Source organism: Aspergillus vadensis, assembly GCF_003184925.1.
Source record: "Aspergillus vadensis CBS 113365 unplaced genomic scaffold BO88scaffold_2, whole genome shotgun sequence".
In the NCBI taxonomy this organism is placed as follows: domain Eukaryota; kingdom Fungi; phylum Ascomycota; class Eurotiomycetes; order Eurotiales; family Aspergillaceae; genus Aspergillus; species Aspergillus vadensis.
The window spans coordinates 617,522-644,086 of NW_020292040.1; the positions used below are offsets into that span (position 1 = coordinate 617,522).

The 26,565-nt window shown below is 51.1% G+C and overlaps 12 protein-coding genes across 12 annotated transcripts; 7 read left to right on the forward strand and 5 right to left on the reverse strand.

Annotated features, from left to right (window-relative positions):
* Window positions 1–32: 32 nt before the first annotated feature.
* Window positions 33–1,239, forward strand: BO88DRAFT_401019 (Nitroreductase). Its single transcript, XM_025705735.1, has 3 exons — window positions 33–683; window positions 744–858; window positions 915–1,239. The coding sequence occupies exons 1-3, from the start codon at window positions 375–377 to the stop codon at window positions 1,118–1,120; spliced, it is 630 nt and encodes a 209-aa protein (XP_025567193.1). The 5' UTR covers window positions 33–374; the 3' UTR covers window positions 1,121–1,239.
* Window positions 1,240–1,604: 365 nt separating this feature from the next.
* BO88DRAFT_467827 (chitin deacetylase) lies at window positions 1,605–2,623 on the forward strand (the record flags this gene model as incomplete). Its single annotated transcript, XM_025711539.1, has 3 exons — window positions 1,605–2,038; window positions 2,120–2,484; window positions 2,571–2,623. The coding sequence occupies exons 1-3, from the start codon at window positions 1,713–1,715 to the stop codon at window positions 2,621–2,623; spliced, it is 744 nt and encodes a 247-aa protein (XP_025567194.1). The 5' UTR covers window positions 1,605–1,712.
* Window positions 2,624–2,904: 281 nt separating this feature from the next.
* BO88DRAFT_329905 (uncharacterized protein) lies at window positions 2,905–5,020 on the reverse strand (the record flags this gene model as incomplete). The annotated part of the gene is made up of 3 exons (XM_025702614.1): window positions 2,905–3,367; window positions 3,440–3,726; window positions 3,779–5,020. The coding sequence occupies 3 exons, from the start codon at window positions 5,018–5,020 to the stop codon at window positions 2,905–2,907; spliced, it is 1,992 nt and encodes a 663-aa protein (XP_025567195.1).
* Window positions 5,021–6,845: 1,825 nt separating this feature from the next.
* BO88DRAFT_431839 (MDM34 family protein) lies at window positions 6,846–8,685 on the forward strand (the record flags this gene model as incomplete). Its single annotated transcript, XM_025709318.1, has 2 exons — window positions 6,846–7,257; window positions 7,329–8,685. Exons 1-2 carry the CDS (start codon window positions 6,923–6,925, stop codon window positions 8,683–8,685), a joined length of 1,692 nt encoding a protein of 563 aa, XP_025567196.1. The 5' UTR covers window positions 6,846–6,922.
* Window positions 8,686–9,417: 732 nt separating this feature from the next.
* Window positions 9,418–11,094, forward strand: BO88DRAFT_401022 (CCDC47 family protein). Its single transcript, XM_025705736.1, has 3 exons — window positions 9,418–9,547; window positions 9,699–10,557; window positions 10,647–11,094. The coding sequence occupies exons 1-3, from the start codon at window positions 9,481–9,483 to the stop codon at window positions 11,020–11,022; spliced, it is 1,302 nt and encodes a 433-aa protein (XP_025567197.1). The 5' UTR covers window positions 9,418–9,480; the 3' UTR covers window positions 11,023–11,094.
* Window positions 11,095–11,321: 227 nt separating this feature from the next.
* On the reverse strand, window positions 11,322–13,076 carry BO88DRAFT_356890 (nucleoside transmembrane transporter FUN26). Its single transcript, XM_025703745.1, has 2 exons — window positions 12,801–13,076; window positions 11,322–12,737 (listed from the first exon to the last, which is right to left on the reverse strand). The coding sequence occupies exons 1-2, from the start codon at window positions 12,974–12,976 to the stop codon at window positions 11,576–11,578; spliced, it is 1,338 nt and encodes a 445-aa protein (XP_025567198.1). The 5' UTR covers window positions 12,977–13,076; the 3' UTR covers window positions 11,322–11,575.
* Window positions 13,077–13,263: 187 nt separating this feature from the next.
* Window positions 13,264–16,161, reverse strand: mdr2 (ATP-binding cassette permease mdr2). The gene is made up of 3 exons (XM_025705737.1): window positions 14,758–16,161; window positions 14,061–14,696; window positions 13,264–14,010 (listed from the first exon to the last, which is right to left on the reverse strand). Exons 1-3 carry the CDS (start codon window positions 15,994–15,996, stop codon window positions 13,525–13,527), a joined length of 2,361 nt encoding a protein of 786 aa, XP_025567199.1. The 5' UTR covers window positions 15,997–16,161; the 3' UTR covers window positions 13,264–13,524.
* Window positions 16,162–16,302: 141 nt separating this feature from the next.
* Window positions 16,303–18,208, forward strand: BO88DRAFT_401026 (Hsp90 co-chaperone CDC37). The gene is made up of 2 exons (XM_025705738.1): window positions 16,303–17,455; window positions 17,514–18,208. The coding sequence occupies exons 1-2, from the start codon at window positions 16,491–16,493 to the stop codon at window positions 18,016–18,018; spliced, it is 1,470 nt and encodes a 489-aa protein (XP_025567200.1). The 5' UTR covers window positions 16,303–16,490; the 3' UTR covers window positions 18,019–18,208.
* Window positions 18,209–18,631: 423 nt separating this feature from the next.
* Window positions 18,632–19,698, reverse strand: BO88DRAFT_94191 (clathrin light chain CLC1). Its single transcript, XM_025713280.1, has 4 exons — window positions 19,553–19,698; window positions 19,252–19,496; window positions 19,085–19,191; window positions 18,632–18,988 (listed from the first exon to the last, which is right to left on the reverse strand). Exons 1-4 carry the CDS (start codon window positions 19,590–19,592, stop codon window positions 18,637–18,639), a joined length of 744 nt encoding a protein of 247 aa, XP_025567201.1. The 5' UTR covers window positions 19,593–19,698; the 3' UTR covers window positions 18,632–18,636.
* Window positions 19,699–19,833: 135 nt separating this feature from the next.
* Window positions 19,834–21,988, forward strand: BO88DRAFT_401030 (CTD-interacting domain-containing protein). Its single transcript, XM_025705739.1, has 5 exons — window positions 19,834–20,180; window positions 20,240–20,331; window positions 20,383–20,441; window positions 20,495–20,636; window positions 20,688–21,988. Exons 1-5 carry the CDS (start codon window positions 20,083–20,085, stop codon window positions 21,542–21,544), a joined length of 1,248 nt encoding a protein of 415 aa, XP_025567202.1. The 5' UTR covers window positions 19,834–20,082; the 3' UTR covers window positions 21,545–21,988.
* On the reverse strand, window positions 21,699–23,472 carry BO88DRAFT_356904 (t-SNARE syntaxin TLG2). The gene is made up of 4 exons (XM_025703746.1): window positions 23,224–23,472; window positions 22,622–23,154; window positions 22,218–22,561; window positions 21,699–22,152 (listed from the first exon to the last, which is right to left on the reverse strand). The coding sequence occupies exons 1-4, from the start codon at window positions 23,244–23,246 to the stop codon at window positions 21,877–21,879; spliced, it is 1,176 nt and encodes a 391-aa protein (XP_025567203.1). The 5' UTR covers window positions 23,247–23,472; the 3' UTR covers window positions 21,699–21,876.
* Window positions 23,473–24,937: 1,465 nt separating this feature from the next.
* Window positions 24,938–26,281, forward strand: BO88DRAFT_94296 (calmodulin). Its single transcript, XM_025713281.1, has 6 exons — window positions 24,938–25,012; window positions 25,123–25,179; window positions 25,270–25,285; window positions 25,402–25,527; window positions 25,595–25,807; window positions 25,863–26,281. Exons 1-6 carry the CDS (start codon window positions 25,010–25,012, stop codon window positions 25,895–25,897), a joined length of 450 nt encoding a protein of 149 aa, XP_025567204.1. The 5' UTR covers window positions 24,938–25,009; the 3' UTR covers window positions 25,898–26,281.
* Window positions 26,282–26,565: the final 284 nt, after the last annotated feature.

Consider the following 26,565-nt stretch of genomic DNA (forward strand, 5'->3'; position numbering starts at 1 on the left):
CGCGGGTGCTTTTAACGGCTTGGGGGGGGAGGCGGAGGAAGAGGAAGAGAAAGGTGTTGTTGTTGATCATGCGGTTACATCTCCTGGGATTAATCGGAATCTGTCTAGCGGGACTTGCATTATTGGTTTTTACCGAGAATATTATTACTAGTAATCTCTTTGCTGCGACGACACATACAAATATCATGGCTGTCCCGAGGGTTCTTGCTCGTCGGGTTTTCCGTTCTTCGTCTTCTTCATCTTCTGCGTTGTTTGGATTCCGGGGCAATTCTCTTGCTGCTGTTAATACGCCTTCGCCTTTGGTGACTACTGCTGCTGCTACTTCTGCTATTAGACCTTTCTCGTCTACTGGGTCAGTGAAGATGCCTTCTCAAATGCCTAGCTCCGGTGCGCTCGTGGATTTGGCCAAGGGTCGCCATTCCATTTACAAGCTCGGGAAGAATAGCCCCGTGCCGGACGAGAAGATTGAGGAGCTTGTCAATCAGGCTATTTTGAATGTCCCTAGTGCTTTCAATACGCAGTCGACCAGGTTGGTTGTTCTGCTGCATAAGGAGCATGAGCGCCTTTGGGATATCACGATGGATTTGTTCCAGGCCCGTGTGAAGGAGGGGACGCTGCCTGAGGAGATGTGGAAGAATCAGACGCAGCCGAAGCTGCAGGGTTTTAAGAATGGATTGGGAACTGTAAGTGGCTTTTCAATTGATTGGGTCTATGTCGGGATATTGTGTTAATTGCGTGGTTAGATCCTCTTCTATGAAGACCCCGCGCACATCGAGCCCTTCAAGGAGAAGTTCCCTACCTACAAGGACCAGTTTGAGCCTTGGGCCCACCATACTAATGCTATGCATCAGTACTTCTGTATGTCTTTGATCCTGCTTGATTTTGACTTGGGATCGTAATGCTAATGAATGCAGTGTGGATCGGTCTTGAATCTCTTGGCTTCGGTGCCAACTTGCAGCATTATAACCCGCTTATCGATGCTCCTGTGGCCAAGCAGTGGGACATTCCTACTGACTGGCGGCTTATCTCTCAGTTGGTGTTTGGTAGCCCCGAAGTAGAGGGTCAGGAGAAGCCGAAGAAGCCCGTTGAGGAGCGGGTGAAGGTTTATGGCAAGCTGTAATTGTGCTAGCTGGCGGTGGCTTGGTTGTTTTGCTCTGCGTCTGTTAGACTAGATGGTTTGTGAGTTAGCGCAACATCAATCCAGGATTGAGGATCAATACAGTATAAAAATTCCTAAAAGTCTATATGAGATTCAAAAGTCATCTTCAAAGATATAAGGCCATGCTAAGGATTGAAAGGAATGGGAGTCAACATATCAAAACTGACCTGGCTAGTATGTTCTTCTGATTTATTGTACCCGAATGATTATCACCCTATCCTCTAATGAACAGACCAACTAATGTCGAAAATGCAGCATACTCATATGGCTATTTTACATACCCAGAAACACACACCAATCGAGGAAAGAAGATACCACTCCTTCCCATCTCAGATACCCTCCTGAGCCTTCCTCCAGCAACCACAACCTCTATTCCTTCCCAATACTATACATTCAGCAAGCCAAACCACCCAACATGGTATCCCTAATAGCAAACCATCCTTGAATTGACCATATCCTCCCAATCCTACCTCTCTTCTACACTCTCCATCCCACCTATCCATAACCAACCCCATTCCTTCATCTATCCTTATCCTATTCATACACATACACCATGACCAACCTCCTAACAACCACCCTCACCCTCATCTTCACCATCCTCACCCTCCTCCCTCACAGCAGCTCCAGCCACCCCATCAACGAAACCGCCCATCACTCCTCCGCCGTCCCCTACGGCCTGTTAATCACGCACTGCACCGTCCCCAACACCATCGCCCTAACCTTCGACGACGGTCCCTCAACCTACACTCCCCAGCTCCTCGACCTTCTCAGCGAATACGGCGCACGCTCAACCTTCTTCGTAAACGGCTACCGACTTCAGGAGAGTGCTCCCATCTTACAACGCATCTATAACGAAGGGCACCAGATAGCCTCTCACACGTAAGCCAACTCCTCCCCAGTCTTCATCCTCCAACACCATCCCCAATCAAACACCATGATTTATATACAAGGACTACTTAGGTTCGGCCACTCCTTCCTCCCCGCCCTCGACAACCCCACTATAATCAACGAAATGAACACCCTCGAGTCCCTCTTCCGGACCTTCATCGGTCGAGTCCCGACGTATATGCGCCCGCCCTTCCTCGCCGTCGACGGACGGATCCTCGCATTGATGACGGACCTCGGATACCATGTCATCGGGGCGAGTGTGGATACAAAGGACTATGAGAATAATACGCCGTGGTTGATTGGGGAGAGTGTGAGGAACTTTGTGGAGGGTGTGCAGGCGGGCGGGACGGTGGTGTTGGCGCATGATACGCATGCTCAGACGGTTTGGACTTTGACGAGGGTTATGTTGGAGGAGAGTAGGAGGAGGGGGTTGGTTGGTAGGTTTTTCCTTTCCTTGGCTTTTACGTTAGTTGGGATGTGCTGTGAGTGAGTGAAAAGTGGTGCTGATGGTTGGTTGGTTTAGCTACGACTGTGGCGGACTGCTTGGGGGAGCCTATGGATTTTTGGTATCGTTAGATGTGTTGGCTGGGAGAGTGTTGTGGTGCAGTGAGTGTAGAATGTTATATAATTTGCATGCGAGTCACGCTTCAAAAGGCAATGTTCATCTGCGCCTCTTCAATTTGTTGAAGTCCGTAAGCCGTTTGGTATTAGATATCGCAGTAAATATATATATCCTGTAGTATAACCGTCCTCCGAAAACGCCCCAACCATTTATCTATACCATTATGCTTGAAATAAATATTCCCACAACTCCAAACCCAACACCCCCAATGCAATGTTATACACCCTAGCACAAATTAAAAGAAATCTTTCTCATCCAACCACTGCGTATCAATCGCATACGCCACCAGATCCGCCGCACAACACATATCCTCATGCCCACTCTCCAAATCCAACAACTCCAGAACAGCCTGTAACCGATCCTCCAGCGTCTTCTTCAACTGAGAGATATATTCCTGCGTCGCAGCCGTTACTCTCGGCCTGTACTCTAGCTGCTGCTGGTGCTTTATCTTCTCTAGCGGAGACCTCACTACCTGCTTCTTCAGACCTTTATTAGGCGAGCAGGGCGCAAGAGGCTGTCGAGCAGGTGTAGTTGGTGCCGTGGGTACCGGCTCGCTCTTTCTATTCTTGAGTAGGGACTTGAGCAGGAATACGAGCCAGACGAGGTTGGTTCGTGGGGCGTATTCGGCCCAGATGCCTGGGATGTCGGGGGATTTTTCGGTCTTGAGGGGTTCGCCGTGGTAGACTTCGGCGCGCATGCTGTGGGTTGTTGTTAGTTAGGCCGGATAAGTTTATTGGGGATGTTTGTAGTCTGGTGATAAGGGTACGTACTATCTGTAGGTATTCCGTAGCATGATCTCGTCTTCGTCGCGGCCGATGGCGTCGAAGATTTGTTTCTTGTCTAGATCTGAGGAGGCGACTTCAACGTGCTCTGCTTCTTCGCTCATGCGTAACGCAGCGCGGGAGAGGGAGTAGTCGATGATGGTGGTTTCGAGGGTGCTGAGGCCGAAGCCACTTGTGAATGACTGGCTGATGATTTCGTGGTCGGTCGGTGGATCCATGCGGCCTTCGGGGCGTATGCTTCGTATGCAGACGTTACCGAGGTGGAGGTCTCGGTGCTGTGGTTATGTTAGAGATGGTGATCTGGAATTCTCGGGGCTGGGTGCCAACCTCGAACAATGCGTATTCCTCCGCCCGTGCAAGAGCCATTGCGACTCCCCAGAAGATGTCGTAGATCTGGAAAATTGATGACCAGGAGAACTTTTCCAGCTCGCAGCCAGCATCGTCCATCTCAATGATAGCCCATAGTTGTGAGTCGGGGTAGGCCCGCTTGCTGGACGGGTTTGGGTTCAGACAGTCGTCCTTGGTCTTCTTGTAATAGTCCCACGCCGTTTGGAAGTTTTCTGGAAAGCGACCCTGAACGACGTGGATCTCCCGAAAGCGAGCGAACCCGGGGATGGGATCGAGATACTTGAGCATCTTCACTTCGGAGACAATTTCCTCGATGCTAGTGAACTTCTTCGAACCAGGGCCGCTCTGCGCGCGCAGAGGTACCACCTTGAACACTCCATCACCGTAGGCTTTTAAGCGCGCAAGTTTGGACTTGGACATTTCTTTTTTGCACAGATCTTCCCGCAGACGTAGCTTATAGACTTCTCCGTAGGAACCTTCTGCGATCTTCACCACTTCCAACAAGTTGCCTGCCCGGGCGGCCCATGATCCAAATTTTTGTACACTCTGCGCGGCGACCGGGGATAAGGCTTCGTTCAGAATTGGTCGAACGTAGGCATTTGCCTTCTCGTCTGTGACGCAGCCGGATGATAGTCGCGGTGCTGGTTTGTCCTTTCTTGCAGATCGCCGCCCGCTCTCTGTTGTTCCTTCGGTAGCTTGCTTGCGCCTTCGAGGTCTCTCAACTGACACCGTCGGACTAATCCTCACTTCGACCATTGTCTCATACTTTGTGCTTTCTTTACTGTTGCGGTTTGGTGATAACTGTTCGGATGGAGATGGTTCGTCTTGCGGTTCGGATACAGGGGTGGGTGTCGCTTCCGGCATTGGTGTTTCTTGTTCAGTCTCATTAGGTAGAATGGCCTTATCGTCATATTTCTCGACCTCCACTTCCTTCTCTTGAAGCTCTTCGGGTTTTGTCTCTTGAGGCACAGGCTCGTCTATCGTAACCTCAGCCAGCTTCTCTCTCAGGCCCTCCACAGCACCCCGAACGGCTTTTTTCACTTCCTTTTCCAAATCCTTGGCTGGACTTCGCTGCTCAAACACTGCTCTGGGCGCATCCGCTCTTCGTTTCCCGTACACCTTTCTCTGTGCGCTTGTGCGTGTTCTGGTGGCTGGTCTCGAATTCCATTGTCCAGGGGTTGTGTTGTCGGCCGCGACAACAGGTGAGGATGGGGATAGCATGGTGATGTGGTAGTGTGAGGGTCGAGTAATCCTGATAGAGTTGGTCCTAGTGGCTCAATGAGCCTAGCGCCCGCGTGTATTCAAGAATGTGCCCAAGATTGAGGAGAGCAGTAGCTGCGGCGAGATTCGGTGGAAGCCACTGATGCTTACTGGGGCTATTGATACCTTTCCTAATCCGGGATAGTTGCTTGGTTGCTGGGGTAGGCGCTGCTTATGTAAGTGGGGCGTCATTGCCATTTCGAATCATTCATACTTTGTAGGAAAGGGAGCTTAAGAAGAGGGTCAGTCCGATTCTAACAGCAGTGCTCATAGTTATCTATTGACATCCTTTAAGGGGGCATCATTGTATTTGCTCATGGCATAAGCTCAATCTTGCCATGGCGTTTCTCTAGTCCACATTCAAAAGACGATAATGTATTCTAGAAATATACTTCAAGATCAAATTCTAATGGTACCGAGCTCGCACTTGGTAATGCAAAGCCCGAGGGAGATGTAGCTAGGAAGACGAGGCTCTAGCACGAATATTCCCGACCAGAGGGACAACAATGAACCTGACTTGTGATTAGTATTGAAGGGGTCTGAGTGGTGATAGTAAGGTTCCGAGCTGGAATGGCCGGGATGAAAGGAAAGGAAAGGCCTCGGCAAGCTCGTGTATCGGAGGCTTTCCGTGGATTGACCTGCCAGAGACTTTTGGGCAAGTCACCTGCCAGATTGGGAATATCTAGCGCAATGTTTGGCTCCCAAAGAGGTAGCAGACTACCGATCACATCCCTGGTGGACTATGGGACGTTAGTGACATGCATACATCTAGTTTTTGAGACGCGTTAATTAGACAGGAGTCATAGGAGGAGAGAGACATGGACGACTTCGGAGATGTACCCCGTACTCCGTAAATAGAGTATGGAGGTGGAAAAGGGAAATGGGACGGGTGGATCGGCACAGGATTCCACTGCTTCTGGCCCGTCAAGTCCAGCACGGGCCTGACAGTGAAATTGCGAGGATGGGCGGGTTGGACGGGAAGAATGATACAAAGGAGTGTTTGAGATGGGGGATTACTGTAGTCTACTACTAGATAGAAGGATGAATGGATGTATGTCGACGGATAAGCAGATGGATGACATGAGACCCATATTCCTGCCTGGGGAGCATGACGATCGGTGCCCTCATGACGCGCGATGACCAGTTAATTTTGATGGCCGGTTTACAGTCGGAGGAGATCGGAAGTAAGCAAACTACACACAGTCTTAAATTAAGGAGGGCTTTGCTGTGCTGCTCTTTTTGCTATTGTAAATTTCCCGGTGCAGCGGGTTACTAGTGTATTACCGCTATGACCTACTGTTGTGCGGTGACGTTATTCCTGCCGCTGGAGAAAAATTTCTAACCCCTACCCTAACAAAAATACATCCCAGTAGGTTTGTAGTTTGGCTGATAGCTGTAGACAAGCTAGTAGTACGATACACAAGTAATAGACAGCATCTGGATAAATATTTGTCTTTCAAAATAGTAGAATATCCACGATGAAAGAACCCGACTGAGCCGCCGCGTAGATCACGCGAGCGCAACACCACTTAACCAAGTACTGTAATCACCAAAACCGTAAAACTGACTGGCCGGACGCTCGGGATTCCTCGCCTTCTTTTTTCTTTCCATCCGTCGCCCTTTTCATCTTTTCCCTTCATTCCGGCTTATCGGCGCATCAACCCTTCCTCGCCCCTCTCCCTTCCTTCTCTCTCTCACACACACTCACACACCTTCTACCTTCGACGGCGATACCTCCGCACTTCCGCCTAATCCTCAAATACGTCTCGATATCCCTTTGCGTCCTGTTGTCGATTATCCTACATTTTCCCCATGTCGCCGCCTCCGCTGAAATAAAACCCACCCATCACTGAATGACCCGCGATGGCGTTCAACTTCAACTGGTCGCCGTTAATGGCGGACGCGAGCTTCTACACTCGCGCTCAGGAGCTGCTCACTGCCGCCTTGAATAAATCGCCAAAACCGCCGATTATCGTGGACGACATCCATGTCACCGAACTCAATCTCGGTTCTATCCCGCCCGAGTTGGAGATCTTGGAAATCGGAGACCTGGCCGAGGATCGCTTTCGAGGCATCTTCAAGATGTCCTATACGGGCGACGCCTTTCTGACCCTGAAAACCCGCGTCCAAGCAAATCCGCTCAATACCTATCTTCTCACTCGACCGTCCTTTGCGACTCCCTTACCGGTCGCTGCAGCGTATGTGTTGTTGGATTACCCTAATACGCAGCCAAGCGCATCCTTGCTGACCTGATCGCCTCGAACTGCAGGACTCCTTTGACTATTCCCCTTCAAATCACCCTTTCCGACTTCAAACTTTCCGGCTTCGTTATATTAGTCTTCTCGAAGCAAAAAGGCATCACAGTTGTCTTCCGAAATGACCCCCTTGAGTCACTCAAGGTATCGTCGACATTCGACTCGATCCCCTTCGTGCGCGACTTTCTACAGCGAGAAATAGAAGGCCAGCTTCGCGTTTTGTTTATGGATGAGTTGCCCGCCATCATTCATCGCCTATCTCTCCGATTATGGGTTCCAGAATACAGGGCTGGAGAGGAAATGGCTAATCGCACTACCAACACCGCGGGTGAAGGACCTGGCCAGGATCCTTTGGCGAGTCCTCCGCAGGATCCCGTGGATGCTCAGGGCAACGCTTTGGATGAATCAGAGATCGCTTCGCTTTCGTTGGATTCCTCGGTCGAGACGCACTCCTTGTTTTCACAGAAGAACTTGCTCCGTTTGGCCGCACTTACGGACTCCCAGCGAACGCTATCGCTGTTCACTCCGTCTATCCAAGAAGTGGTTTACCGCGCATGGACGTCGCCTTCTGACGCGGGCGAAGTTTCGGGTGGCATAATGTCTCCCTTGAGCCCTGCACTTTCCCGGACTCAATCCCAGGTTGGCGGGATGTCCTCCTTCCAGGATACAGCCAGCATGGTATCCTCCCAGACCCGGTCTTCGACGAATACCCACACTTTCAGCAGCTACGGTCTGAGCTTGGGAGCTGGCCGCCACTCGAAATCCAATGCTCGCAGGCGGAAGAAGCGTGTGGTGGACCTGCGTCGTCCCAAGGCTACTGAGGATGCCGCAAGTGTGAGCGGCGATAGCACCTACACCGAGACCACCAGTGCACCGTCTGTCTGCTCGGCACCTTTGCCGGTGGTCAGCGAACAGACCGATGACCCAGTGACTCCTCCGCTGTCTCCGAACAGTGAACTACACCTTCCCACGGTTCCCGAACGACACCGCTTGAGTATCTCCAGGCAGATGCCCCGCCGCGATATCGCGACTGAAATGTTGCGTGAGACCGGAGAATCGTCGGCTCAGCCGGCCAACCACTCGGCGGTTGATGTTGACGCTACTCCGCGGGTGGCTGTACACCCCTATATTCCTGCTCAACATGAGAACGAGAAGGGAGAAGCAAGCGCCTCGCGCCAGCTCCCTTCCAAGGCACTCCCATTCTCCGATACCAAGCCGACATCCAGCATCGTTGACCAAGCGTTGGTTGAACGACTGGCTGGAGAAATCGCTCGTCGCATGCGGGAGGAGAAATTGACTCCCGGCAATTCATGCAGTTCGTTCTGGGATCGTCTCAGCCATGATGATGCCCCGCCGGCGTACGGTCAGTGACTAGTACAGCCTTGTGGGCGTCTTTGTACTCTTTTATCTTCACCTATTCTTTTCTCCACGGCTAGGATGCTCATACCCGTGCAATCCTCCCAGCTCCAGCAAGTCTGGAGCATTTCATGACCGATACGACACTGCATTTAATCTCGACTGTGCTTTACTGTGTTTTAATTGTTTCCAAGCGGGCTTTAGAACTTTGTACATTGATTGGACTGTACTCATAAAAGAATCTGGCGTGTTTTTTCTTTTTTTTATCTTTAACCTGCGTGAGCGATCTGTTTCTGAGGGATACCACTTCGCTCGCTGACTCTCTTTGACTGTGATTTTCTACTCTACTCTCCTTTGTCCACTCTTTCTCTTTACTGATATTTTTCTGTTTGATTTGGGATTTGGAAGCTGGAAGCACGCAACCGATGGAGGAGTCAAAAGAATGACTGGCAAATCTGGGTTTAGTTTTGCCTTGCTGAATTGCCGTAGAGTTTCGAGCAATGCTACTGTATATTTTTCTGATTCAATTGCGATAGCACCTATTTTCTCCCTGAGACAAATCACGATCGTAATAAGGAATAGTCATAATCCTCCGAAATCCCCACGATCTAAGCGTTCTCCTTATCTTTTGGGGGTTTGACGCCAGAGCGGTCGGCTCCACCGTGGCTCCGATCGGTTTGCGACGAACGTCAACCATTTAACTCAACCTGACGCCCGTTCGCTTCCCTCTTCTTCCCTTCCTTCCTCCGCCACGTCGCCAGTTTCCCTGCCCGTCCGTACCCTAGTCCGTCCAATTCCCCATTCCTCATCATGGCGGGCCTGTTCAAGAACGTCTTTGGCGGTTCCCAGCCCTCGAACCCAGCCAAGGTTGACGATGGTGAGTCTCACAACACGCACACCCCAAACCCCAGCTTTTGCCTCGAGCTCTGTACCCCAGGAAAATCATCCCTTCCCCAAACTTTCTTCAATTGCTCTCCCAGTTCTAGCTCAACGCAACAAACAATTTCTTAATACTTTTTCCAATGCAGACTTCGCCGACTTCGTCGAAGCCCCGGAGCCCTCCCCGGCCTCCCTCGTCGCCGGGTCCTCATCCATCCCGGCCGTGAACACCCAAGGCGTCACCCCAGTCCCCTACACCAAATGGTACCGGGTATGGGAGCGGACCTCGCCGCGGGACTTCATGCAAGAAGCGACCGTGATGCCCATCATCCTCCTAATCATCCTCTTCCACTTCTGGGGTACGCGCAAGAACCGCCGCAAGGCGCGCGACTGGGCGCAAGCTCACACCTCCGCTCTGCAAAGCGAGTTCGCCGTTGTGGGTTTCGACGGCCCTAGCAGCAGCAACAGTGAAGGACAACCCGCACCCGAGTCTCTCCTCAAGGAACGCTCTGCTCAAGAATTCGCCTCCTACGCGACCGGTCGTCAGAACGTGGCTTTCGTGGACGTGGCCATTAAGCTCCCCAAGCGGTACAACCCCGTTACTTTCTGGACGGAGACTGTCCTGGGCTTCTTGTTTGAGAGCTGGTCCCCCCCGACGGAAACCTACGAGGCTACTGCGTACACCTTCGACGGAAAGGAGAAGGACGTTGTCCCGCTCCCGGCCAATGATCGCTCTTCCCTGAAGGTCAACAACTCGACCTACGATGGATTCATCTGGGCTGTTGTGCACAAGAACTACATGCGGAAGTTCCGTCAGGACCGCTACGACGCCAGCATCACTTTCACCAGGGATAACAACAAGCTGCCTAACTGGGTTACCGTCATGACGGAGAGTGCGGAGATCACGGATGCTTTGCTCACGAATGAGCTGGCCCAGGCTATTGAGAAGGCTGGCAATGATTTCAAGTACTTGATTGTTACTGATCAGCCCGTCGATAAGCCCATGAAGTGAGATTCCCACCCCCGCTTTCCCCCAAAAACAATACCACCCATCCCCCAAACCGAGCACACGTGCTAATCAACACCCACCTATGCAGAATCGAGGAAACCACCCCCCGCAAGCGCATCGAACTGTCCGTCACTCTCCCCAGCAGCGCCGAAGGCTACAGCACCACCCTGCCCCTCTTCACGCAGTTCCTCCGCTTCGCCGACCGTCTCGTCGGCTCCGCCCACTTCCGCCCCGAAGTGATGCGCAAGGTGCGCAGCACTCGCGACGAGGAGATCAAGAAGCTGCGTCGTGCGGATGAGGAGGAGAAGGCCGAGGAGCGCCGACTCGCCGCCGAGAAGGTCAAGAAGGAGGACAGGGAACGTCTCCTTCGTGGTATGTCTGCGGATGAGCAGAAGAAGTACCTGGAGCGTGAGCAGCAGAAGGAGCACCGTCGGATGATGAAGAAGAGTACGCGTAGGGGGTGATTTCTTGTTCTGTTCCGTTCTGTTCTTTCCTTTCATTGAACGAACTGTGGATTAGGGGAATGTGGACATCGGCTTGTCGAAGTCCCTGCTCAAGTTATGGTTTGGTGGTGAGGCTGTTCGTTCGTTGTATATCTTCATGTACAATGTATTCGTAATTCTTTTTCTTATTTGGATGATGAAATGGGATGATGGGGCTGGATTGGATTGGGGAGATGCCGTGGGATCAGTCGGTTCTTGACTGACTCCAGTGGTTTAATTGATCTACTAATGTAACTTGATGGCATGAAGGCCTTTTGGTTCTGAGTATTAGGAATTCTTCCGTATCAGCGATCTAGTGGTTGCCCTTCCAGTCTATAATGCTCCCAGCCTCGTAGCTATATACCTATGATTGATTGGGCAAGCGACATGTAGATCGAAATACTGCTGCCAAGCAGCTCAGTTTGAAAATACCCTATCAAGACATCTATCTACCCACGGCGGCCGTAGAGTATGAAGCCCGATCTATAACAACAACACCAGACACCAATGAAATCTCATCAATATATACCCGAAATCAAGCCTCAGCAACCAAAAAGCTCATCAAGCTTCCCGCAGTCAACCCGCCTACGAGCATCAATGCCATGAACCCACCTGCAGGTTCACGTTCATCAGGAGACACCCACTGTCCAGCGCCCATCATGCAATTACTCCCTAAGTACCCGTTACTTATGCCGAACAGCAACTGCACGACGAACAGGTAGAAGAAGTCGCTTTCCACCACTGCACCCCGGCCGCGAATGTTGCAGAGGAGGTACAGCGGGATGAAGGCAGCTCGAGCAATCGAGAAGAGGAACAGCACAAAGGGACGGTTCACTAAGGAGAGACGGGGAAAGAGGACGAGCATTCGGCCCAGCAGATCACCTGCGTTCCAGAAGAAGAATGCAAGAGGGATGAAGACAGCCTGGTCGAAGAGTCGTGATCGTCCGGGAGTGTCGTGGACGGATTCGATCTCCGCTGTGAAGACGGGGAAGGTCATGGTGACGGTGAAGCAGAGGAAGATGGCTGTGGCCATGAAGCGGAGCTTCTTGAAGAGCGTCCAGAGGCTGACGGACTTGTTCTCGGGAACATCTGAGTCGCTGTGGTCGTCTGTTGGGTCTAAGAGGGTTGAGGATGCGCGTCGCTTTACGAGGGATAGGAAGGCAAGCAGAGCGAAGGACGACACGGCTGTGGCCGTGATGAAGTAGGCGAAAGCAGATTTGGATGACTCTTGTGGTGCTTTCTGTCCTTCCTTCTTGCTTGGTACGGAGATCACGGTGAGTATTTGGACAATGCAGGGTAGGACACCCGCTACGCCTTGGCCGCCCATGATGGCTTGGGTATACTCCTCTCTTCCGAAGCCGGAGACGTAAGCGTACACGCCATTTTGATTTATTCCGGTCGCAAGACTGGCCCCGAATACCATGATCATGAGAAAGCCGAAGTATGTGCTCACTGAGACATCTTTCATCAGGATGGTGGAGAAGGCCAAGAGCGTGAATACCACGATGTTGATAAGCAGAGAGACAGTGACCCGCTTCGGATATGATGCCCCCTTCTGCAGCTTGGCCAGGATGAACGAGGAACCTAAGTTAGTAACGGTGGATACAGTCAATATTGAAGGTTGATAATGGGTTGCTGCCCAGTCGTCTGTGTGGAAACGGTGGTAAAAGTATGGTGCAGCAGCGAGGAACATGTTCCTATGACGTTCCGGTCTAGTTAGATAGATGCAGTCAATGCAGTTGCTGTAAGTTGGGACATACCATGCCCATAGCATCGACACTCCCAGGAGGAAGAATACTGCATATTCGTATCTGGAGAAACGGGGATGCTCCAGCTCCTCATGAGCAGAGTGAATGCTCTCATTGTCGGCGTCAACCGGCTGCTCGATTGCTTCATACGTAGGCCGGCGAGTGATCAGCCCGCGGATACGCTCCATTGTAGCGAGTTATTGGGTTGTCCCTGTTCAAGCGATGAGAGGGGACAGGGAGTAGTACGAGACTCAACCCATGATGGTGGAGAAGTGAGGCAGGGAAGATCGACGGGGAGGACAAGAACATGAGCAGCAGCTGGTCATGAGGCGTGACACTCGCCAAGAATGGTAATCCGCGGGTCACGTTGGCCTGGGTGACTAAGAGGCTTATCAATTCAACAACCATCAACTACTAGTAACTTCAATAGCTCAACAGCCCGAATAACATGTCAGCAATTGCACAGAGAGCATGGTTCAGAAGTAGAGATGGGTATTATATTTTATCTATCCAGTCACCAAAAGCTGAGCCACCCCGGTGTGTGGGGTATCCCGTAGATAGATAGTACATCCAGCTTGAGGCGGCCCAGCTGTCTAGACAATAGTGTACTATGTGCCCCATACAGGAGCTATATACTCTACACTGCCGAAAACAAGATAACGAAGAAAAAAAAGAAAACAACAAATGGGTGTCCAGAAAGGTAGGCGCCTCCACATCTATGAAGTAGTGGACGCTCCTACTTCTTCTGCTGATCGCGTTCGCTGCTGGCATCTTCGATGTCAGCTTCAGCTTCCTCTTTCTCCAACTGCCACAATTTCTCTTCTGTCGCTGGGCTGATAGGGGCGTTTGCCGGCGTGTTCTCGCCACCACTGATCTGCCATTCCATCAGCTTTGTGAAGGCGCCGTCAGGACGAGAGCTAAGCTCCTCGTAAGTTCCTTGTTCGGCCACCTTTCCATCAGGGGCAAGCACGATGATTGTATCAGAGCGCTTGATAGTAGACAATCTGTGGGCGATGCTGATGGTCGTGTTATTTCCACGAAGAAGGGCAGCAAGAGCGCTGTTGACCAAGGTCTCAGATTCTGCATCAAGAGCAGAGGTTGCCTCATCCAGAATCAAGATATCGGGATCTTTGATGAGAGCACGAGCAATGGCAATGCGCTGCTTTTGCCCACCAGAAAGCTGAGCGCCGCGAGGTCCAACCTGAGTATCGAGTCCATCGGGCTGATATAAGTTAGAAAAATGTACAGTCAGAAAGCAAGTTGTCCACTTACGAAATCGCTGATAAACTGGCAGTTCGCCTTTCTGGCTGCTGCAATGATCTCTGACCTAGTAGCCCGTGGCTTGCCATAAGAAATGTTTTCAGCAATTGATCCCGAGAACAGGACAGGCTCCTGAGCAACAACACCAATCTTCCTGCGAAGGGACTTGGCGTTCATCTCGCTGATGTCTTGGCCGTTAATCAGGACCCGTCCTTCGGTTGGGTTGTAGAACCTTAGTAGAAGCGAAGCAATAGTTGACTTTCCTCCACCCGAAGGACCGACGATGGCGACGTTCTTTCCTTGCGGTATCTCAAAGTTCAATTCCTTGAAAATAGGAACGGCTGGTCGCGTGGGATAGCTGAAGTTCACGTTTTCAAAACGAATAGGACCACGGGCCGATTCAACCTTCTTGCCTTTTGTCGGGGATATCGTTGGCTCACGATCCTGCAATTCGAAGAGGCGACTAGCAGCTCCAACACCCTTCATCAGCTCGGAGTAGAAGCTAGAGAGACCGAACATGCTGGAACCGGCATAAGCAGTATACATCAAGAAGGATGTCAACTCTCCAATCGTGATGCCACCTGACTGAACCATGCCGCCTCCAACATAAAGCAATGCAAGGATGGTCATGTTGCCCATGAAGCCAGTCTGATTGTGATGTCAGCTAAATGGCACCAATTGATAAACGCACAAATACAGGGGAACATACGGAACTGAAGAAGGTAGCGCTAATCAAAGATTCCCTCTTGCCAAGCTCGAATATCTTGCGCACTTGGTTATTGTACCGGTTCACTTCGAGAATCTCACCAGCAAAAGACTGGCTAGTCTTGACATTACCAAGACGCTCTTCCGCAATCTTGGTCAAAGTACCGAGGTTTCTCTGGATCTTGCGACTGAGGTTCCTTATTGCCCTACCATAGAAAAAGGCGCCGAGACCAATGGGAGGCAATAGCACAAGCAAGACACTGGACAGCTTGAGACTGACATAGGTCATCAGACCAAAGCCTGCTGCACCACTAACCGCTGCTCGTAAGCCGTCCGACAAGTTCTGCGTGATACTTTTGCCCACGATAATGGTGTCAGAACCGAGTCGTGAGATCAAGTCGCCCACTCTGTTCGCGTCGAAGAATTCCGCATCTTGCACAAAAGTATTACGGAAAAGCTTAGAGCGAAGCCTTGAGACAATGCGCTCTCCAACGATACGGAGGATGACAATGCGACCATAGTTCGCAGCGGCACCCAGTGTAAGGATACCGGCCAAAGCTCCATAGAACATCGGTACACTCAAGCCGAAGAGCAAGTTTTGACCGCCCTCTTCGTCAGACGTCTTTGTAGCTGCATCCATGATTTTGCCGATGGAGAAGGGAACGGACATGGTAATCGATGACGAAATAAGCAGGAAAAAGAAAGCAAACCCGAGCTTTCTAGCTTCGGGTCGCGCAATGAGCAGGAGTCTCCATATCTCTTTGAAGCCGGCTTTCTTGTTTCCAGATCCGTCTTTCGAGAGCTTAGCAGCAAGGTTTACCTGCGCAGCCTGCGCTCCCTTTTCGGATAGTTCGAAGCCCTTGTCTATGTCTTCGTCTTCCTTGTCCTGAGCCGTGGCGTTGTTCGTTTGAGCAGATTTAGCCGATGAGTTCACTGGCTTGGATTCCAATGACCGTTGCGAAGAGGAAAAGAACCGAGATTGCGCTATTAATTGCGACCGTATGATATCGAACCGTGAACCGTTACTTGGACGGGTGGATAGTCCAGACGTTAGCGAGAGGTTGTTGCGTAATGAACCCGAGATGCCCGAGAATTGACGGCCAGGGACGCCAAAGATGCCAAATCCAGATTGATGTGGACGAGCTCCAAAATAAAGCTCATTGAGTATGCTCCCATTTACCTGAGCTCCCCGTCTGGCGGTGACGCCGGGGGCCCAGGAAGCCAGCAACCTGGCTCCGCGCATTTCGGAAGATAGAAAGCGGATTCGGATGGCTGCTCGAATGGATGCCAAACGGAGTAATCAGGGTGCCATATCCCACTAGACAGCCCGATGTCTGCTAGATCTCATGACAAATCAAAGGTAAATCGCTCTCCGGGAGACCGCTAGACGCTTGGATGGCAGAACATGTCAGCCGTGAAGCCGCGAGTCCGGCCATCGCCGTTCGGCCTCGCATCGGCGATAGTTCTGCCTGTGGACACCGCCTGCCCTGATTCCGCCGCCGTCGAAGCTGGTCGAGAGCTTTCGATGATCCCTCGGACGCTGGGATAGGCTGCGCTCGTGCATTTCTTGGTTTCTAAGCTCTGAAGCTAACTTGGAGTCGAGTTCGCTGACCATATATTATCTGGGATTATATCCGTACAAACGACTCCACCCCATTTCCAGGCTCTATACATCTACTCGTTTACCCCACCCTCACCCCTCCTTATACCATCGACTACATTCCGCACTCGCCCAACATGGTGCTTGACTACAGCAAATGGGATGCACTGGAGCTGTCTGATGACTCCGACATTGAAGTGCACCCGAATGTTGACAAGCGTTCTTTTATTCGGGCCAAACAAGCCCAGATCCATCAACAACGTGCCCAGCGCCGCCATGAGATCGAAACTCTGAAGTACGAGCATATTGTCAATAACGGCCTCCTTGCACGAATCGATAAACTTCTTACGGCTCTGAAGCAGAATGAAGGCTCCAAGTCCGTCGAGGAAGTGATCTTCCAGAATCTTATGGAGTTTGCAGGCAACCCATCGGACGACCATCCTCCCGCAGCCCCGGCGGGGGTCCATACTCAGGAGAAGGAACAGCCTAAGTACTCACAGATGATGAGCGCTCTGGTTGACCAGGTGAAGAAGGAAATGGGCGATGTCAGTTCGGAGAACCTCTATCAGGAATATATCAAGGGTGTTCAGAGGCACAACGAGAAGGTGCAGGGCTTACAAAAGGAGCTTCTCCAAAGACTTGCCCAGCTTGAGAAGGAAGAAGGCAGTAAGATTACCAGCGAGGGGTTGCACGAGGGGTTCAACACTTCCCACATTGCCAAGCCTGGCGAAGCTAAGGGCCAAAAGACGGAGACAGTCGAGCTTCTGAACCCTGGAGCTTCTACGGCGGGCTCATCCCAGCAAGCTGCTGCCCCAGCTGCTGACGATGATGACGAAGAGGAGGATCCCGAGAACGTCAAGGCCAGTGAACTTGCCAAACGATTCGCGAAAATCAACCGCAACGATTACCGTGCCTTGCTTCAATTCATCTCTGAGAACCCACAGATTGTTGCTGAGAAGGAAACGGATGGTCTATTGGTGGAAGCTTTCAACAGCCAAATGGAGGGCAAAGAAGACTACGCCCGCACCTGCGTTCACCAAGGCTTGTTGTTGCAGTACTGCCGCTCTCTGGGTCGCGACGGTATCTCGCTTTTCTTCAAGCGGTGCGTATGCGAACGATCGATTCCCTTGAGTCGCTTGCTAACAGGTATATTCGTATAGTATCACAAACGCAGACCACCAGGCTGGAACCCTCTTCCGGAACGACGTGAACGAAACTTACCATAAAATAAAGACCCGCGCCGCGGAGCTGGCGAAAGACGGCTCTGCTTCTAACGACCCCGCTGGAGTGGAACAGATCCAGCTGCATGCAGTCGACCCGAACACTAAGATCACCATCAACATACCTTCTGCTGAGGGCGATGATCCTGTTGAGGTTGAGGCGCGCAAGGTGTACGAATCCTTCTCCAAGGATCTACAGAAAGCCTTGGCGTCAGAGTCTTTAGATGAGGTCAACAAGGTCCTCGGTAAGATGAGCGTCGAAGAAGCCGAAGATGTCGTTGAGAAGCTAGGACAGAGTGGCATGCTGAGCCTGGAGGAGGGCATTGTTGATGCGACCACGGAAGAAGGAAGGAAGAAGCTGGAAGAAATTGAGGCAGAGAATAAGCGGGAAAGAGAGGAACAGGACGTAGGTGAACCAGGAGGCGATATCACTGAGCTGGACTGAGGTATGAGAAATAATAATGCATATGTTTGGGATGGTGGAAATGCTTGTATTTGTCAACAGCGACTGTGTTAATGGTTGATTTGAATGTGCTCAAATTGTTAGTATAGCATCTAAGCCCCTACCTCCGAGTAGGAGGATTACAATGTGTGAATACATGCTCTAAGTAAGATGTACTTTTAGCGAATACCAAGTCTCTTGATGTTTTGCATAAGCGGCGTACTTTTAAAGTAGTAATGGACGTGGAAGGAAATTAAAATGTTCCAAAGTATGTAATCTACCTACATCAAGGGGAAATAAGCAACATAAGAAGACATGTGTTTAAGAATTGAACAGAAGGCACATGTACTGAGAAATAGCCATTATCTCGAGTACTTGACGAACTCCTGTATAAGAAAGTACGATCGGGTCGAGAATCTGAGGCGCACGGAGGTGGTATGAATGGTGACGGTCGTGATAATAAAAGGCGCTGGAATGCAGAGGACAAGGGTAATCTCCAGTGCTTCAACTCTTTCCCACTCTCTGAGATCGTATCATTAGACCAAAGTCTTATTTTGTGGAATTCGGCCTTCTTCGCATCCCAGAGTCCTTGTAGTTGGAACCCATTATAGTTTCAGCTGCTTAAACGCCGCTGACACCAGGGGCATTCTGGTCCTTCTTAAGGTCAAGGAGCAGCTCTCGGAAGCGCTCCTTGCCGGAGCCGCTGGCACCACCCTTGGTTCCCTTTCCGGAGACATCTACAAGCTTCGCGATGCGTTCCCAGCTAGTACCTCCCGAGGAAGTGTCCTCCCGGTTGGACAGGAACTGATCTGCCTCAGCACGAGTCTGGGCACGAAGCTTGTCGGTCTTGTTGTTGTATGAGACATAGAAGTCGTCAATATCCTCGCGCGCCTTCTTTATGGTAGATTCCTTCTTCTCTTCCGAGATCTCCGCACGACGCTGAATGTCCGCATCTCGCCGCTCACGCCATTCCCTACAAGACATCTACCATCAGCACATGGACCGGATACAAGTGACATAGCAAAAGCTATGAAAGTCTTCTCTGGCTGCTGATATGGGTGGCACATACCTGACGGGCTCTGGCTCCTCCTCCGGGGCTTGAGAGGTGTAGTTGGAATACCCGGTGGGTGGAAAGGGGGCACCCGACCCAGTGATTGTGCCGCCAGGAGCAACTTGCTGGTAAATTCGCAGTCACGTTAGAGACTCCCCCAAGCATATACCAGACATGTCTCATACCTCGTTTTGTGTGTCGAGAGCAGGGAAGGAAGACTCGAATCCAGCGATCTCCTGAGGCTCAACACCACCCGCGGACGGGGCGGCATCCGCACCTCCCAGCAAGTCGTCGTCATTGTTTATATCGTCGGCGACATGATCTTGGGGAGTCGCAAATTGTTCCGCATCATCACCGAGCATAGCCCGTTCGCGAGCTAGGAAGTCATTTTCATCTGAGGCACCGTTGGTCTCAACGACTTCGGTCTGGCCTAGAGACCGGGGTTAGTGTTATGTAGTGTTGGCGGGCATGACGCCGGCTGCTCACCTGCAGAGAAGTCCTCCAATGAAGGGAAACGATCCGCCATACTTTTCAATTATCGTAAACTGAGTTATAAATTGAATTCACGAAGAAGTTGAATTAAGAGAAAGGGGTCAAATGAGGAGAGATGAGAATGTGAACGTAAGGCTCCAGCTGGCGTCTTGGGGATCGAGCGGACCGTTCCAAGTATGAATGGAGAACCCCCCGGATTCTGCCAAGAAGGCGGTCTGACAGCTACACAGCAATTACCAGGTGCGACGGATGAGCTTCACTGTTCCTCAGGACCATTTCACTCTTTCACGTCAGATATTCAGGGCAGTGGTCATATCAATCCGACCCAAGCTGAAGTGAATTTCTTTTCTATTGCGCATTCTTGGTACATTGTGCCCGTTGTCATTCGTTCCAGCATTCGCGCTTAAGGAATAGCGATCCAAGTCCAAGCTCGCGGCGATCAAAACACACTGCATTCACACATCTTTCATTACTCTTTCTACCAGAGATTTCTTCTACCTTGGCCATATTAGCAAGTATCCGAAATGGCCTATACGGATGATGCTGTGAAAGCGAAGCTTTCAGCCCTCAACGAAACCCAGGAAGGCATTGTCACAGTTGCGCAATGGGTCATGTTTCACAGGTAAGATGACAACTGTTCGTATATACAAAGACTCTGCTTATATGTTATTTCAATCTTAGACGACACGCCGAACGAACCGCACAGCTCTGGCTGCAGAAACTCCGCGATTCCCCAGCACCGAAGCGTCTGAACCTGATATATTTGGCCAATGGTATAGCTTCTGTTCCGAGTCGGTTGTAGTTCGACACTAACAGCATCTCAGAGGTCGCGCAACAGTCTAGAGCTCGACGGAAGGAGGACTTCCTCATCGCATTCTCGCCGGTTGGTTTATCATTTCTGGGACCTGGCAGGTATTAGTGGTTAACAATTACCAGATTATCGCAGAGGCCACGGCTATCGCATACAAAGGTTCCTCAAACGATATTCAGCAAAAGATTCGTCGCGTGGTTGAAGTATGGAGACAGAGATCAATCTTTGAACTCCCCATTCAGGAGGCCGTAGAAGCTCGAGTAGATGGTAGGTCGTCTTGCGCTGTCCTCTTCATTCATCCTGCTTACTCCGTTGTAGAGATCGATAAGTCCCGCTCTACCGGTAAAAAGCCGTTGCTAGGAGGGTCCCTCTTCTCGAGCTCGTCGGGCTCAACACCGTCTGAACTTCAGCCTCTAGTGCCTCTACAAGTAGCCGTTTCAAAGGCTACAGTGGCTTCAACTGCATCTGCTACAGCTGCGAATGCAGAGTATGACAAGATGCATGACCCTAACACGCCTCTGCCTACCCCTCCAGTGCATGCGGCGCGGCTTAGCCAGCTGCTGAAAGCCCTTGCGAATGCAGAAAGCTCTGTATCCGAGGTCATCAAATCACGCACCGCTCTCATCGAGGGTCTCGAGAAGCTCCTCGCAACCAATCGCTCAGCTTTATCCAAGGAACAATCAATGGTCGCACAGTTGACGGAAAGAAAGTCGGAGACGGAAGCCACCAAACGAGAGGTTGAAGATGGGATTATGCGCGGGCTCTCTGCCGAGAATTCGCCTGCGATCAACCATGGCGATGCTGGGCCAGAGGGAGAGCCTATTTCTCGTCCAGAGGTTGAGGCCCTGACTCCTCCACCAGTTGAGGCCATTACACCTGTTGGTTCTCCCAAGCAGGCCGCACAGGACTCAGACTTCAGCGCAGTACCTCCTCAACCCCAGATACTGGGTGGATTTACCCTGCCTGGGTTCGGAAATCCAGCCGATTCTTCACTTTCGGCGGCGGGCTTCCCTCCTGCGGGACTCGGCGAGCACCAAACAGACGGTTCGAACGGGCTCCATGCCAAGAGACGCAAGGTTACGCATGAAGAGGAGGATTACGCTCAATTCGCAGGCGGCGACTTGGATGCTGATGTAGCTGAGCTCTTGAAACAGGAAGGTGATGCCCAGCAATAGGCCATTTTAAGTTCACCCACTATGCGGTCGGTGGCAGGCGCAAGCTCGCTTATCTTTTAACCCGACAGACTTTATTTTTTACTTTCAACATTATTTATTCTGTCGTCTTAAGTGCTGTTTACTGAGAATGTAGTTATCCATTTTCTGTTGCGAGGCACGCCCATTCTTGCCTATTATGATAATATCTGGATATCCACTGTTTATGCGATTAGCAATACGTCCGAGATTCATGCCCGCCGGACGAATTGGTTTCTCTCGAAGGGAAACAATACGTCACTGGAATACGTTTGAATTAGTTTCATTACTATTATCATGGAACGCTGAAATGCGAACTATCGAAATATATCCGGATCACCCCATTTGTTTCTCGCAATCCGTAACGAAGAGGGACTCCTCTTGCGGCGGTATATGGTATGGAAGGCACGAGGAGTCACTGCGGGCGGCTGTTCATTAGTTTGCGGGGGAGGTGGCGGCGCCGGTGCCGGAGCGGGATCCGGGGAACTGTGTTTCTTCGGCTTGACTAGTAAAACGATAAACAGGCCTGCGACTATGATCACCAGCAGGAGCATGATCTTGCGCTTCACTGTACGTCGTTGGTAGTTCGTAGCCTGCAAGATGCAGATTGGTTAGTAAGAACTTTTTCCTCGGGTGGCTGCATCGGACGCGAACGTACCACTTTCAGCTCTTTATCCGCGGCCTTGACCTCCGTGCCCATCCGCTCGATATTATAGTCAATCCGGTCCAGCATGGTACCCTGGTCGATAACCATAGACTGCAGCTCACGGAAAATGTCCGACAGCTCAATGATTCCTTTCGCGATGTCGTTAATTTCCCGCTCCCGCTGTTCAATGGCGGCATCGTTCTGGCCCGTCAGTCGTTGCGACGTCTGCATCAGCGTAGATTGCGAGAATGACTTGTCCGCATCGGATTCCATTAGCGACGGGTCTGTGTATGGATTCTGCATCGGTGTCGGGGAACGTTCAAATGGCGCTGATCCACCCTCCAGTCCTCGTAACTCTACCAGACAACTGCGGTTAGCTTAACATACAGACGCGGCGCAGCCCAGAGTAAACTCACTCTTCAAATAGGTACTCTGTTTCTTCCGGAACCGAGCACTAGCCTCTTGCACCCTAGCAGCAAGAGATATCTGCAGGTTTTTGGCCATGGTTTCATCGCCGCTGCTAACTCCACCTTGTTGTTGAGCTTCCCGTACCATCGTCTCGATCTTCTTAACCGCTTTCTGGCATTCATGAAAGGAGCGCGTGATATCCTGAGTGAGCCTCTCTATAACTAATTCATCTTGCTTTCGTACATCCTCGTCTCCGAACCCGGGTAGAAGGTGTTTCTGGTGTAGCTTATCGAGATGGGAGGACTTCTGCGCAATGTCCGCGAGTAGCTCCGTCACTTCCTCCTGTACGTCAACCCAGCGCGGGGGTAAAACGTCCATTTCGATAATTGCGTCGCCATCGTCGTCGAGACCGCCGGTTTCTGATATGAGTCGTCGGCTCTCCTCCGGCTGCGACAGGCTATCCGAGAAGCCATTGGACGCTCCGAGATAACGTGGCTTCTTGGCTGGGTGATGCGCAAACGACTGGCGGTAGGATATGTAGCTGTATCGAGGATGGATGTTAGCTCATGATCTTCGCCATTCTGGATAATCGAGCCTGGGATGCAATTACAGGTTGGTCCGGTCCCGCCACATTGTGAAGGGTAGGAAGAGAGGGTCGTTGGTCTGCGGTGATCCTTCGTCGGGGACACTCTTAGGCCACCCTGATCATTGTCCGGCCAGGGATGCCGTTCGATATTCAAGTCACAATAAACTCAGAGCAGAAGATCTGGACATATGAAATGGCAGTGAGGGGTATAGGCCGTTTTTCCGCGTCGTAGAATACAGCGTCGTAGGATGTATTCGATAGGACCGCTGTACTTCCCGGAGCTCCCCATCTCCATGTTGCACATGAAGGGACGGCCGCACCAATCCCAATGCGGTAGCACCCGTGCCGATCTAAATATATTACGTCAGCCACGATGCTCTGAGATGATGCCTGAGGAATTATGCGAGATTATGCATCTCAATTGGATTGGTCAAGTTCGGAAGATGATGTCCTGGATGAGGATATGAGGTCCGTCATGGGCGAGAGATACATATGGTATTGCTGTCTATGTTCCATGGATTATACACTATAATTAACATGCCGCACCGTCATTGCCTGTCACAAGAGAACTGTTGGGCTGTTTCGTACTTGGCTACTAAAGCATTATGAGACAAGGGTGACGGCTCGCTAATTCTATCTTTGAAGTAATACTTCGTGATAACCGGTCGTATTGGTTACCCAGCTGATGCAATCTACACAGACATATAGAAGAATATCAAGAGGCTTTACGTAGGGGTCAAGTTCGGATGATACGATGTTGATGGGAGCACGTAGCAGCCGTGTCGGATGCTCTGAATGTGACGAGACGTGGAGTGCTAGTAAGGAGTAGGCGCATCAATGATCTAATAGCTGCAATGGAGCTGTCTCACGTGCAGGTTTGTTCTGGTTTGTTTGGGATGTATCAAGCAGTTTTGGCAGGTCAAATGGGAAAAGTTGAGATCGGAAGTTGATTTGGTTGCAGACTCTAGCCTGAATATTGCAGACTTTGAGCAACTATGATGGCAATGGAGGTTGTCAGTCTCACTTTGCATGGTTACAGAGTACGCCAAGCCCAGATAACTTGCGCAGATATTCTGTACTTATGCCGCCTAGAGAAACAAGCCATGGTTCTGATTGTGAAGGTTTTAATCAAGGGCATAGAAATCGCAGGGGATGGAGAAGAGTCATCCTCTGCTTTGTTATTTGCATCACTGCACCCTCAGGTACAGAAGTGTCCCATATCAAGGTTCCAGGGTATAGTGTCTGAACAAGGTTCGTCCTGGTGAAAGGCAGGCGGGACTTGTTGCCTTCAAGCTTTGGTACTGCCGGGATCCACGGCTGGTCGTCACCAACTGGCCAAAAGGCGCCTACTTACAGATTGTATGCAAGGCTGCGCTCGACTTGCAGCCCTTCAAACGATTATGTTTAGGCAACGGGCATTTTCATAAGGCAGATATGACAGGACGCAGCGAGCCTGCAGCAGCTGAAGAAAAAGCAACCAACCAAAGCATGGAGGGGGAGCGTGCAAAAGGAGGCGAATTGACAGACGGGCGGGCAGGACAGAACAGCGTTTCCAGGCGCAGAGGGCACATGGTGGCCAGGGCGGGTCACGTTTCAGGCATAAGCGACCGCCTTGCCAGGCGTCCAGCTCAATGGTCATTTATTATTATGATGGATTCGGGTTCCCCTTAAATCATCTTCCACCAACACCACCACCACCTTCTCCTCCCCCCACAGCCCTTTACCGCTACCGTTTAAGCCACCAGCTTTCTTGTTCCCTTTCTACTCAGCTTCATTACCCTCCCGTGACTTATCACATCCCATATCAACCATGGTATGTACCTCCTTCCACGCTGTCCCGGCCAGTTGCGTTGAAAATCCCCCACTTTGCGGGGCAGATCTGCCTGGCATTCTCGACAGGATTGCTGACATCGCATCGTCTAGGCCGACTCTCTGACCGAAGAGCAAGTTTCTGAGTACAAGGAGGCCTTCTCCCTCTTTGTGAGTGCTCCCTGAATGGACCCCCGTTCCCTCAAATTGATGACCTATCTTTACCGACTCATAATGCTAATGTATCTTCGAACTCAATAGGACAAGGATGGCGATGGTGGGTGGAATTCTGTCCCCTTCACGTTTTACCTGTAGCGCCCAATCCGACCGCGGGATTTCGACAGCCATTCCCCCATCGAGCTGATTCATTATACTGATGTAATCTGGAAATAGGCCAGATCACTACCAAGGAGCTCGGCACTGTGATGCGCTCCCTCGGCCAGAACCCCTCTGAGTCTGAGCTTCAGGACATGATCAACGAGGTTGACGCTGACAACAACGGAACGATCGACTTCCCCGGTATGTGATAGATCTACGCCTGTAAGGCGGGAATGCCGTATGGGTTGTGATTGACTTTTGCCGCCAGAATTCCTCACCATGATGGCTCGTAAGATGAAGGACACCGACTCCGAGGAGGAAATCCGCGAGGCTTTCAAGGTCTTCGACCGCGACAACAATGGTTTCATCTCCGCCGCGGAGTTGCGCCACGTCATGACCTCCATTGGCGAGAAGCTCACTGATGACGAAGTCGATGAGATGATCCGTGAGGCTGACCAGGACGGTGATGGCCGCATCGACTGTATGTTTCCAATTCTTGAAACCCCAGTGATATGACATGCTAATTCTGCTATCAGACAACGAGTTCGTCCAGCTCATGATGCAAAAATAAACGGCTCTTCATGTTCTATTTGTCTTGTGTTAGCGGAAAGGGTGGGGAACAATGAAATCTACTCCACAATGTCCCATCTTTTATCCCATCCCGTCTCTTGTAGTCTCATTATTTGGCTATGACTCTTATTCATCTTGATGATCGAGCGCTTCGCATTATCACTGTTGGTTCTAATGTTGCAGGAATGGTAGAGGCGACCATAGGTCTAGACTGGTTCGAGCGAGCTGAGATTGAATATGTCAGACAGGGAGGGCTTTGTCTTTGCTGGAATTCCTGCGTGATGTGGCCCGCAAGGGTTATTTGTTCCTCTTCATACCCGCTTACCCCTTTCACCATTGTCCATAGTCCCTTGTCGTGATTCGTTCCTTTGCCCGTCTGACATCTCGTAGTGGCTCGATTGCATCGGATAATAATCATTTTGATATTCCAAGACCGTTTTGATGTAGACAGGAGACAATGGGTTTATGCTGCTATTTCGTCAAAGTCCCACACGCTGCCTCCCGTTCTCAACAGAGAGCACCGAATGTGGAGGCCTTATATTAAATAACCCAGCTTCTAGCGCTCTTTGACGGCTACACCTGCACATCGCGTACATTCCTTGTGACAATTGTGACACAAGCCACCCGGAACTTAATAGACGAGATATCTCCCTTCAATCTACGATCTGC